This window comes from Zea mays, chromosome 1 (assembly GCF_902167145.1).
Source record: "Zea mays cultivar B73 chromosome 1, Zm-B73-REFERENCE-NAM-5.0, whole genome shotgun sequence".
In the NCBI taxonomy this organism is placed as follows: Eukaryota; Viridiplantae; Streptophyta; class Magnoliopsida; order Poales; family Poaceae; genus Zea; species Zea mays.
Genome location: NC_050096.1, coordinates 13027853 through 13041050, shown reverse-complemented (window position 1 = coordinate 13041050; position 13198 = coordinate 13027853). Strand labels below are relative to the sequence as shown.

The 13198-nt window shown below is 48.0% G+C and overlaps 2 protein-coding genes across 2 annotated transcripts; both read right to left on the bottom strand.

Moving 5' to 3' along the window:
• Positions 1-297: 297 nt before the first annotated feature.
• Positions 298-4032, bottom strand: LOC103631753 (pentatricopeptide repeat-containing protein At3g23020). Its single transcript, XM_008653050.4, has 2 exons — positions 3487-4032; positions 298-3317 (listed from the first exon to the last, which is right to left on the bottom strand). Exon 2 carries the CDS (start codon positions 3294-3296, stop codon positions 930-932), a length of 2367 nt encoding a protein of 788 aa, XP_008651272.1. The 5' UTR covers positions 3297-3317; positions 3487-4032; the 3' UTR covers positions 298-929.
• A 2113-nt stretch (positions 4033-6145) lies between these two features.
• LOC103631752 (3-ketoacyl-CoA synthase 19-like) lies at positions 6146-9442 on the bottom strand. Its single transcript, NM_001323348.1, has 2 exons — positions 8549-9442; positions 6146-7177 (listed from the first exon to the last, which is right to left on the bottom strand). Exons 1-2 carry the CDS (start codon positions 9314-9316, stop codon positions 6356-6358), a joined length of 1590 nt encoding a protein of 529 aa, NP_001310277.1. The 5' UTR covers positions 9317-9442; the 3' UTR covers positions 6146-6355.
• Positions 9443-13198: the final 3756 nt, after the last annotated feature.

Sequence of the window (13198 nt, the reverse complement as noted above, 5' to 3'; positions counted from 1 at the left end):
CAAACTCCTGAAATTATGGAACTGATAACTCCTAAGGGAAAACTAATAATATCCATCTACCTTATCTACTCGATCAGCTCGAGCCAGCTGTGCGCGCGTCCCCCCTGGCCGCACGTTCCTCTGCTCGACGTACGTCCCTGGCCCTGCGCCTCCTAGTGTAGACTTGTCCCCACATGACACAAACAAACCGATGGAAGAATCAGCCCAACAACAACAAAAATAAAGGCCAAGAAAGAAATGAGTGCATTGGGAGAACAACAATGAAAATCATGGAATCGGTCGTTAGGACACAAAATCGACTGGAATTACAAAGTTGATAAGCCAACTAATGTTTAGCAATTCCGTACTGCATATTTTTCAGGAAGAAATTGCCAATAATAGAATAAGGGACTGCAAAAAGGTGGTTGTCATCATAGAAAATTTATGCCGGCAAGTAAGATGTAATGCAAAAATTAAATAAATCCACAACAGGCAGAACTAAAAAAGATAATGCAAAGTTGGAGATATCAGTACTGAATCTTTTGTTGAGGTCAGATAAAGCAGTTCAATTTTTAGTAGAAGCATGGATTGCGAAAGTAACAAAATTCACCTGCAGAAGATTTCAGCAGGATCCACACCCATGTGAAAATGATTCCTATGAATTCACCGTGCATCAGCCAGACAGCCAATCAACTGTCAACATTCTTTTTCTCAAAGATGGTTCACCCCATTCTGTGTACAGTTCAGTAGATGGAACATCATTAAAGTGTATCTACATCTAAGTTTCAACCATTATCAGTTAGGAAGTTACTTGCTTTTGTGTACTTCCTTTTCTACTCCTACAATTATTAATGTCAAAAGGATGTGCCCTTGTAGCAGATCGATCAATAACCCTGTAGTGCCTGGAATGGTGGTGCCATTATGTTTCTTTTCAAACATTCCAGGCACCATTATGTTTGAAAAGAATTTGCATTTGATCTTACAGCTGAAGATATTGCCCTGTACCACTGATGCAAGCAATCATGACTGTTATTTCTTCTTAACAATTCTAACTTTCTTGTCTCATTCTTTGTGACTCCACTTCTTACTAGAATAACCTTTAGTGCCTGGAATGTTGCATCATTTGGTGGTGTGTTCGATGCCAACATCTTCTTGAATATTTTAAGAGCCTCCTCCGTTCTTCCACCAGACACATACATTTGGATTACAGAATTGTAGCTTAGTAACTGAGTTAGAAGTCCTAAAGCTTGCATTTCCTTGCAAACCCTGTGAGCCACATCATAGCGACCAACTTTCTTGTACATACACACCATCATTGCATGTGAGAATTCATTGGCAATTCCCCTAACTTTCAAACTGTCAAAAACCTCACATGCTTCCTTCACCATACAATGATCACTATAGAGATCAATCATGCAATTAGATGCATAAAGGATGGCATTGGTATCCAATGATTTGAGTAACTTATATGCTCCTCGGGCCTCTGGCACATACCCTACTTTTGTGTAGAGCTTTATCAAAGAATTGTAGATTGTAACATTCTCATATAAACCATCCTTTTTCATTAAACCAAAATATGCTGAAGCTTGTTGGACATTTCCAACTTCAGCGTATGCATCAATTAAGATAGAGTAGACAAAAATATCAGGACGGACCCCTGACATGATCATTTCTCTAAATAGGTATTCGGACATTCGTAGATCACCATTCTTAGCAAAGCTACTAATTACCACAGAGTATGGGATACAATCTGACAGCAATTTCACAACTTTCATTTTTTCTAAGTAGTAAATAGCCTTCTTTGGCAGTTTAGCAGTTGACAGAAGTTGAATGAGAGAAGTGTATGTCACATAATCAGGCAAAATGTCATACCTCTCCATGCCATTAGCTATCTCGCATGCCTCATCAAGCATCCCTACCAACCCATATGCTTTGATCATAACATTGCATGCAGAAACACTGATCATCTTCTTCTTTAGGCAACATACAAAAGCCTTCTCTGCAAGAACTATGTATCCTTTCTCTCCAAAAGCATCAATATTTGCAGAAAAGCATTCAGAATTCATATGGTGGTGGAACCTGTCAAACCAACGCCAAGCTTGTTCAAGCATCCCAACATTTACATACATCCTTGTCAAAGCTGATTGTGTGTATTCATCTACCATGAAGCCCCTCTCATCCATTTCCTTCAGAAGGGCTTCCGCTTTAGTGACCATGCCCCTGATAGAGTATCCATATAAGAGCGTGCGGCAGCTCACAACATCTGGTACCAAGTTTTCTGTTTTCATCTTCCAGTAGTAGTACTCTGCAATATCAATATCATCGCTTTCTCTGTAAAGTGCGATCAGTATATTGTAAGTCCTGGTGTCAGGAAAGCACTGGAATTCCTCCATCATTCGAACCAAAGAAGCAACTTTCTCCATTCGGTGGTGCTTACCCCAAGCATGAATCATTGAGTTAAATGTAACAACGCTTGGTGCAACACCTTCGCTCAACATTTGGTTGAATGTATCTGATACTTTCTCAAGATGACCAGCCTTTCCATAAGTATCAATCAAGGTGTTGTAAGTATATAGGTTGTAGTGAGAACGTCCCTCCATCCTTCTGATTGAATCTGAGGACCACCTTTCAAAGAAAATCTCAGCTGTTTCATACTCTCCAGCCTTCTTATGTGCCTGCATCACAATACTCATAGTGACCTCATCAGGCATCAGACCACGCTTGCACATGTCCCCAAGCCAAAGCAAAGCCGTCCATTCTCTTCCGCCTTGACAACAGACATTGATCAGCGTACCATATGTTGAGTTGTCCGGAGCCACGCCAAAGGAATGCATCTCATACCACAGCCTAAGAACGAGGTCCCACCTCCTTGCCTTCCCAACTGTATTGAGCACGACATTGTAGTGAATCACATTAAGCTCATGGCCTTGCTCCCTGCGAAACCAGTCAAAGATTTCGACTGCCCGTCGCCAATCTTTCTGCTCCTTGAGGATGATAGTCTTCTCCCTGTTGCTCAGGGTGTCCTTCCACGCCCAGAGCGCTTCCCCAACATCCCGAACATCCTCTAGTGTCTCCAGCATTGCCGGAAGCAACCCACCGTAATGGACCCAGTTGCCTTTCTTCTTCCTCCCTCTGACAGCCCGTTTGGAAACCGTGCATGGAACTACCAAATCTGGGCAAATTTCAACAGTCCTATCTGGCGCAGAGACTGTGTTTATCTGGAAGCTGAGAACATTGTCTCTCCAGGGCGCCGGAGCTTTAAGACTCGGCCGTGGATGGGCGGGGACATGGAGAAAGCAATCGCACGGGGTCAGCATGTCACCCTGCTGTTATCCACCCTGCAAAAAAAAAAGGAGTGTAGCCACAGAGACCTTAAGCATTTGGGAACAAATGTAATAATTTCCACCCTTCAATTCGAAATAGAAACCTAAGGGTGTGAAATCTCCAATGTCAAACCTAAAGTTTCGACTCAAAATACTCGATTCCTATCCTAAACTTTGAACTCACCGGTTGTCGGCGCAGGTTCACGCCCGACACGACGTGCTGGCGGTGGCGAGGAGCTCGGACCGCCGGGTCTCTTTCACCGCTAGCAGGTGGCGGATCCTAGGAGGCGCGGCTACCGCTTCGGCTTCGGTGGTGAAGGCAGCCAGGCCCCCGCGGGACGGGGTAGGAGCCGGGTTTGATGAGGGCTGATGGGCAGACCTGGCTGGAGCAGGAGCAGGAGCAGGCGCGGAGCAAATACTGGGCGTCGCCCGAAGCCAGCAAAGGAGCCCTGCCACCTATATTCTGCACCATACAGTAGGCTAGCACGCCTAGGGCGGCGGCGGCCAGCCCGCCATTGCTGGGAGAGAGAGAAATTCGTGCCGGGTGAGGGACTGAGGAGGAAGATGAAGATAAACAAGCAAAGCATTTTGCTCGTGGTCGTGGGCTGGGTTTACAATGGTAAAGGCTTGATAAGACGGGCTAGGCTCGTGGTTACTTCTTGGCAACTAATCCCGTAATGGCAGCCCATTAGGAACCCAGCGGCGCGGCGCATTAAGCCCGAAAATGGTTATCCAAAACCTGAAAAACCGATGGGTTTTAGGGTCTGTTTGGTTGGGCTGTGGCTGTGAAAAAAGCTGCTGTGGGCTGTGAGCTGTGAGAAAAGCTGCTGTGGGCTGCGAGCTGTTAAAAATCTAAAAAGTGTTTGGTGAAAACCACTAAAAGTCGCTAAAAGTTTTTCCATATATATTTTCACAGTTCCATCCAAAAGCCGCTAAAAGCAGGTCCAGAGGTGCTTTCAGTTTTGCACTGCAAGAAAGTCGGCTTTTAGAAAAAGCTGCTTTCTAGATCCAACCCTTTGGTTTGGCTTTTGGCTTTTAGGGGGTAAAAGCCAAAGCCAAAAGCCAAACCAAACACACCCTTACTCGATGTCGATATAAAAAATAAGTATAAAATGATTTCTCTATCCACTTATATAGTAGTGGGTAAAAATCTACCCGTCCAGTAGACAGGTATTGGTATGGGTGGTACTAACCATACCCGTGTACCCGTGGACTAACCATGCCCGTATATCCGTGAGTAAAATATAGCTGCATCATACCACTATTATTAATAGTAAAGCACACCTTAGCTAAAAAGAAATCATTCTATGGATATTATTTATTTAACTATCAAATTCATGTAATCATATGCTTTGTTATATTTTTAAGAGAACTTTTTGTGTTTATTTGACATTTTGAGTGATTGGTATATTAGAATTTGAGATCTTCTTAGCGGGTATGGTATAAGTAAGATTTTATACCCGCGAGCGAATGTGGGTAACCCGACAAATATAACTTTTGTTGATGTATATGAGTATAAAATGGTGCTACTCGACAGGTATATACTCGTTTTCATTCATAACAAGCCACATAGGAGTCGAGGCCGCCGTCACGGCGTGGGCGTGCAAGAGCTAATTCGGCAGTCTAGATCTCTCATCATGTTTGCAAGTGAAAGCATCTAGGCCCCTAGTTCGCTACAGGAAACCCGAAAAAAATGTTGGCCAGATTAAGAATGTCGGGCTATTAAATCAACCAAGAACGTCGATTTCTAATGTCCGGCATCCTTAAGTCTAAGAACGTCGGTTGTAGCTTTGGCCGATGTACCTTGAGTTTAGAACGTCGAACCTGTTTGGCCTACGTTCTTATCTGAATCATGTAACCACGCGTGATCCTTCTCTCTTTCTCTTTCACGTGCTCTCTCGCGTGCGTAGACCTAGTGTCGACCACCCGCGCGGTCACCACCGCGCGTCCGCGCGCCGGTTGGCTTTGGCTTCGCGAGTGCCCATGTTGCGATAAAGAATTTTCACAAGCTTTTAAAAGGAGAACATATTTTAGGATTAACCAATGTTTAATTTGAGAAAGACAAGATTTATAGCGTATGTCAGACAGGAAAGAGGGTTGGAGTTTAGCATCTACACGAGAACATCATGACGACCGAGAGGTCGCTTGAGTTACTCCATATGGATCTTCCTTTGGTATCTTTGCAAAGGTGTTCTACTCACTAAAGATAATTTAGCTTGACGGAATTGGATATGTGATACGAAGTGCTGCTCTATCATCATAAAAATACTATCAATCATCTTTTCTTCTATTGCCAGTTTGCTAGATCTGTTTGGTCTTTCTTCCATTGCGATTCGAGTATACCTAAGCCCACTAACGTTGCACACATGCTTGGACAGTGGCTCCAGGGATCCTTGGAGCTATGCGGTCCATTGCGTTGCTCGGGGGCAATAGCCTTATGTTGGTCTATTTGGCTCTGTAGAAATAACATTGTGTTTCAAAACAAAGTTTGTGCTTGTTCTATACAGGTTATCTTTATAGCTATCTATTGGGTTCGGTCCTAGGCTATCCTTCAACGGGTTGATTCACAGGAGCTTGCTATGGAGTCCTCACTTCACTTGACCCGAGTGGTCGTGGATTTCTTCTGGGAACATGGGTGACGGTCTAGTATAAGAATTGATAGCCGCTAGTTTGTATCTGGTTTTATGTTTGGGTTTGTAGTGTTGGTTGTGTGTTACTACGGAACATAGGCTTGAAGATGTGTTTTCAAGAACTTGCAACTGGCTGTATGAACTTGAAATTAATGTCTCCTATTTTCAACAAAAAACAATTATTATTATAATTCTAATTCAGACAGTCCATTGCGATTTACACACTACTAGTAATTGTAATTCGTAGCAGTACAAACTGAGCAATAATGCCCTGTATAATTAGTAACAACAATGATGATAACAATGGCGGCCAATAAGCAGAAGTGCAGGCACATGCTCCGGTTCTTTGCTTGGGGCATACAGTATACGTAGGTAGTAGCAGCAGAAGCAAGATTGGCGTAGCACGGGCAACGTTGGCTATAGCTAGGCATGCTGGGCGTTGGTGGGCGGCGCCTGGTCGGAAGAAGCGAAGGGCGACACCTTGGGCACGTGCACCGGCAGGTCGTGGATGTCGTCGGCCCAGGGGTTGGTGTCCCGGCGGCCGGCGTCGTCCACCGTCCGTAGCGCCTTCCAGACGGCGCTGTTGCACTTGAAGCCCGACCCAAAGGCGATCTGCCAGACGCGGTCCCCTCTCTTGATCCGGCCCTTGGCCTCGCAGTAGGCGAGCTCGTACCAGAGCGAGCTGCTGGAGGTGTTGCCGAAGCGGTAGAGCGTCATCCTCGACGGCTCCATGTGCCAGGCGCTGAGGCCGAGGCTGCGCTCCAGCTCGTCCAGCACGCCGCGGCCGCCGGCGTGGATGCAGAAGTGCTCCAGCGCGAGCTTGAAGTCCGGCACGTAGGGCTTGACCGCGGCGACGCGGCGGAGCAGCGCGGCGGCCAGGAAGCGCAGCTGCTCCGACAGCGGGAGGACGAGCGGGCCCAGCGCCGTGATGTTGGAGCGCAGCGCGTCGCCGGCCACGGACATGAGGCCCCTGGAGAGCGAGACGCCGACGTTGCCCTCGGCGTCCTCCTCCTGCGTGACGCACGCGTAGCTCTCGTCGCTGGCGCCGCCCCGGTGCGTCCGCACCGTGTGCACCAGCCGGTACCTGGCGCGGGCCCGGTCGGCGCGGCGGTTGGAGAGGAGCACCGCGGCGCCGCCCATCCGGAACAGCGTGTTGGTCACCAGCATCGGGCGGTGGTTGCCCAGGTAGGCGTTGAGCGTGATGTTCTCCGTGCTCACCACCAGCGCGTACGTCTCCGGGTGCACCTGTGTGAATGGAAGGGGGTCAGTCAGATGCGCCACTCTCCTGCAGCTCAATAACGCCGTGCAGACTGCAGAGCAGGCGACACAGCACAGCAGCGTGCCTACCCTAACAAACCGCCACCCAACCACAATTACTATCGGCTGGGGGGCACTGGAGGATTCGGATTCCGGATCAGTACTGGCTGGCTCGGGGGCAGCAGATCACTGGGCAGGGGCAGGGGCCGGGAGGGCGAACAGCAGTTGGGCTGTTCCGTTCTGTTGACACTGTTTGTGCTGCTGGGAGATGATGCGTTGTTGCCTGTCCCGAGATGAGCGTCGTGCAGTGGTATAGAGCAAATTTGAGAGGTGTGCACTTGACTTCGTGATGTATAAACATTTGTTGTAAGGGTGCAAATATGGTGAACTTTTAACTAAATCTAAAGATTTAGTATTTTTAGTGCATTTGCACCCCCTGGAGACTGTTGCATTTTTTTTAGGTTCAGAGCTTCAGCTCCATGCATGCATCCTTACCTGGTCCATCCATCCGTGTGGAAGGAACAGCGGAAGTGGAACTGGAACCACATGCACGTACGCATGGTCCTCCTAGCTACTAGCTGCCGGATCAAGCAGCTCGCTCATCGATCTGCACACTGGGCTCTGGACCTGTTCCGGTACGGATGATCGGCTTGCTTTTTACTTAGGTGCGGTTCGGTTATCTGGGATTGATTGGTCGAAATGAGGTGCGGTTCCGTTATCTGGGATTGATAGGTCGAAATGATTTCTAACCGGATTGCTTTTATAATTTATATAAACTTTGATTAGTTACAACGATTTCGAGTGCAATTCCACACAAAAGGCCTTATTTATTTATGCCATGCACAGGTGAGCAAGTATGTCTACGACGGACGGTTCCGTCCGGACAGGTATAATATATATCCTTTGGCAGTTGCCATGGTAAGCGCCATGAATGCACGTATCTACCTTAACACGCCCTACTCACCTCACCATGGAGATGGTGAAGAAAGGTAATAAGGTGGTGGTGGTGGTGGTGGTGGTGGTGGTGGTGTTGATCTTAATTGGTGGCAAGCATGCATGTGTCGTGTCCAATGGCAATGACACATAGTACTCTCTCCACCATGTTCTTGGTGAAACGGTACGTGTTTGTCTCGTGCTCGTCACTCTCGTCAGTAGCACCAGCGCGACGAGGGCGTGTAAAGTTGCACCAAATAAAAATAGCGTAGGCGCTGTAGCTGTAGGTCAGACAAGTATTATATATATATATATATATATATATATATATATATATATATATATATATATATATATATATATATATATATATATATATATATATATATATATATATATATATATATATATATATATAGCTGTTACCTGAAGCAGGTGCTTGGCGAGGTCAATGGCGATGATGCTGGCGCTGCAGCCCATGCCGCTGAGGTTGTGGGTGACGACGTCGTGCCGGAGTCCGTAGCGGCTGACGAGCAGCGACGTGAAGGACGGCGTGGGGCTGAAGAGGCTGGAGTTGACGATGACCACGCCGATGTCCGCCGCGCGCACGGCGGCGGCGGCCAGGACGCCGTCGACCACGCCGAACACGACGGCCTCGGACTCCTCCCTGGCGGCGCGGAGGCTCATGTCCACGGGGAACGCGAGGATGGAGGCCGGGAAGTGGGTGGCATCCCCGACGCCCGCGCGCTCCAGCATCCGCGTCTGGAACGCCACGCTCTCGTCCGTGAACCGCCCCGCCCGCGCGAAGTGCCGCACGGACTCGGCGCGGGTGGCCCGGTGCGCGGGGCCCGGCCGGTACGCCGCCAGCTCCACCAGGTACACGGGCCGCGGGCGCGACGCCGCGTACGCGCACGCCGCCGCCGCCAGCCCCGCGGCCGCCGCGGCCACGAGCCCCGCGTCGGCGCGCGCGCGCGCCGCCGCCTCGCGCAGCAGCGCCCCGAGCGGCGGCAGCGGCGCGGACGACGGCGGCACGAGCTGGACCGCGCCCACGACCAGCGTCACGGCCAGGAGGTGCGGCAGGCGCCTCACCAGCCGGTGGTACAGCTGCCTCGCGTGGTTCAGTGCCGCCTGCCGCACCGTCCGGAACAGCTCTCGGTCCGTGGCCATGGACCGATGCTGATTCAACGACGCCATGGGAATGCTATCGTGGATTCGTGGCTGGGGTTCTTGTTGATCGATCCAGCTACACCACAACGTGTACGTGCTGCTAGAGAAGGAACGAGAGCAGAGTATAGTGTGTGAGCTAGCTGAACACTGAGCAAGAGCTAAGGTGTGTGGGAAGTCGCGGTGCAGGACGGCGGATTTATAGGCGCGGGACGATGGAGAAGACGTGAGTAGGGAGAGCCGGCCGGGGCCGGGGATCCGGGACCACGGGTCGAGGTGAGTAATGGCGCGAAGACGAAGAAGCTGCTGCTGCAGCAGCTAGCTGTTGCGGAGGTAGCGGTTAATGTGCGCCCCATGGCATGTCGTTCCTTTACGACCTCACCTGTGGTCGGCCGGGTCCGGGTTTACCGAATTGGAAGCCGCGGACGGCGGACCGTGGTCTGGAGGCGCTAGTCTAGACTGCCAGAGCTAGCCGGCCAGCCGCGCTCATCGTGCTCAGTCTTACGGACGGGTGAAGGAATTATTGTACGCGCTTGTTCCGGTTGATGGTTGGTGCACTGCTGCTGTGCATGTGCATGTGATGTGAGGCAACCTGCTGGTTAACGACGGAGGTTTTTATCCAGTGCCGGATCCACGATTAAAATGCATCTATGACGTACGCCTTTCGGACGGGTGAAGGGATTATGTATCGTTTACATATTTGTAATCGTAATGAGTTAAATTATGTTTGTTTAAATTTAACTGTAATCAGATACTACATTAACAATTATTACTAGGGTATTTAAACTTGTTATTGTTGGTAATCAAGTGTAAATCATTACAATTGCTATTTACGTTATATTTGGTGATCACCTTATAAGTTATAACTTTAGAGTGGAGGGAGTAAACCAACTCATGTGTTAGGATTTATGGGCTTGGCCCAGTTAAGAAATTCTAATAAATCCCAGAAAAATCTCAAAAACCCATACAAGTAGATGTCTAGGAAATTGGTGGAACCAATAGCACCATATTGCTAGTTCTAGTGGAGTAGAGCTAGCTTAAATATGGAAGCCACACTCACTCACCAAGTCATGGATGAGAGGAGAGAGTGTGGAGAGCCACACGCGCGCGCTCGCTCGCCTTGCCGGGGCGGGCGGGGGCCGGCGCGTGAATGGTCCGCCGAAATCCGGCCCCTCGCCTTGCGGGGGCGCGACTACCTTTTGCCGTTTGATTTTTTTGGTTTCTTGGCTGTTACGTTTATCCTAACTGATCGCGAGATTTTTGTGGGCGGATAAGATTGGGGGTCGCGGACTCGGCCCTATATAAGGAGCTCGGCAGCCAGCCTCCAAATCATCCCAGTTTCGCTTTCGCCTCTCTTCATAGTTGAGCCGCCTTTTAGTTCCCTTCGTCCCGACCGCAGAGGTGCATCTGCGATCAGGAGAGCAGGTCTCCGGAACCCTTCGTCTTCTAGATCCTGCACCGGGAGAGGGCGAATAAGGTTTTTGGGAAGCGTCTTCACGCGACTTCTCGTGATCTTCTGACCTCGTCGACCCTGCTGATTTCGCTACTTCGACATCGTCGACCCTGCTGATTCCGGCGCGCGTCATCTATCAGTAAGTCTAATCAGTACGCATCATCTGATTTGGCTTTTTATTTCAGTTCTTCTGATTTGGTCATGATTTATATTCGGAATTTAATTTAGAATTTGTCTAATTATTCAACAATCCAAAAACCTTATTGTAGACAATTTCCTAGTTTTTCTATGGCTGCTTTTGCCGACACGCTGAAGCCAGAAAAGTTTAATGGTATGCACTTTAAGAGATGGCAAGTCAAGGTCACGCTCTGGCTTACTGCTATGAATGTCTTCCATGTTAGTAAAGGCAGACCTGAGGGTCCACTGACTCCTGAACAGGAGAAAGAGTACGACCATGCCAATACTATATTTACGGGAGCCGTTCTTAGCGCCCTTGTTGACCGTCTGGTTGATGCGAATATTCAGTACACAGACGGAAAAGAGTTGTGGGATGCACTTACTACTAAGTATGGTGCATCAGATGCTGACAGTGACCTGTATATCATGGAGAGCTTTCATGATTATATAAGATAAGATGGTTGATAATCGCTCTATTGTAGAGCAAGCTCATGAAATACAGTGTATAGCCAAGAAGCTCGACCACCTTAAGATAGTCCTTCCTGACCGATTTGTGGTTGGATGCATTATTGCAAAGTTGCCTTCTACATGGAGGAACTTTGCCACATCTCTGAAACATAAGAGACAGGAGATATCAGTTGAAAATCTGATAGCGTCTCTGGATGTTGAGGAGAAAGCTCGGGCTAAGGACACGGGATCTAAAGGAGGCGAGGGCCACTCCAGCGCCAACATGGTTCAAAGGAACCACAACAAGGGGAAAGGAAAGCCAAAATCTAACAAGCCCAACAAAACTACCAACTTCAAGAAGAAGAAGAACAAGGCTGAATCGACATGTTTCGCATGTGGCGAGGCGGGTCATTTTGCCAAGGATTGTCCCGATCGAGCGGATCGCCGTGGCAAAAAGGGCAATGTCAACACAGTGGTCGCTAGCAATGAGGAAGACAAAGGGTATGGTAATTTACCTTTCATCTTCTCAGTATTTCAATCACCTAGCTGGTGGCTTGATACTGTTGCTAATGTTCATGTGTGTTCTGACATTAACTTGTTCTCTTCTTATCAGGGCGCCCGGGATTCTTCCGTGCTAATGGGGAATGGGTCACATGCTTCTGTTCATGGCACTGGCACGGTGGATCTGAAGTTTACTTCGGGAAAGATCGTGCAGCTGAAGAACGTGCATCATGTCCCTTCTATACACAAGAATCTCGTTAGCGGAACCCTTCTATGTAGAGATGGGTTCAAGGTAGTTTTGGAGTCCAATAAATTAGTTGTGTCCAAGTCTGGACAATTTATTGGTAAAGGCTATGATTGCGGAGGCTTGTTTCGCTTTTCTTTGTTAGATTTCAATAATAGGTCTGTGAACCATATTTGTGCTAATGTTGATGATCTTGCGAGTATTTGGCATTCTCGTTTGTGTCATATTAATTTTGGCTCTATGTCTCGGCTTGCAACCATGAGTTTAATTCCGAATATCACCATAGTCAAAGGTTCTAAGTGCCATAGTTGTGTGCAGTCGAAGCAACCTCGAAAGCCTCATAAGGCTGCTGAGGAGAGACACCTGGCACCGCTAGAACTCATACATTCTAATCTTTGTGAGATGAATGGTGTGTTGACAAAAGGTGGTAAGAGATACTTCATGACATTGATTGATGATGCGTCTAGATTTTGCCATGTATACTTGCTAAAAACTAAAGATGAGGCTTTAGACTACTTTAAAATCTATAAGGCTGAAGTTGAAAACCAACTAGAGAGAAAGATCAAACGTCTTAGATCAGATCGTGGTGGCGAGTTCTTTCCCAAAGTCTTTGATGATTTCTGTGCAGAACATGGCATTATTCATGAGAGGACTCCTCCCTATTCACCCGAGTCAAACGGGATTGCTGAAAGGAAAAACCGTACGTTGACTGACCTGGTGAATGCCATGTTAGACACTTGTCGTTTATCTAAGGCATGGTGGGGGGAGGCAGTCCTGATTTCATGTCATGTTCTGAATAGAATTCCTATGGGCAAAGAAGAGAAAACCCCTTATGAGAAGTGGGTTGGGAGAAAACCATCACTTTCATACTTGCGCACTTGGGGGTGCATGGCGAAAGTCAATGTACCAATTAATAAAAAGCGCAAGCTTGGTCCAAGGACAGTGGATTGTGTCTTTCTTGGATATGCTTCGTGTAGCATAGCATATAGATTTTTAGTAGTTAAATCTGAAGTTCCTGATGTGTATGTTGATACTATTATGGAATCACGTGATGCTACTTTCTTTGAACATATATTTCCAATGAAAGACA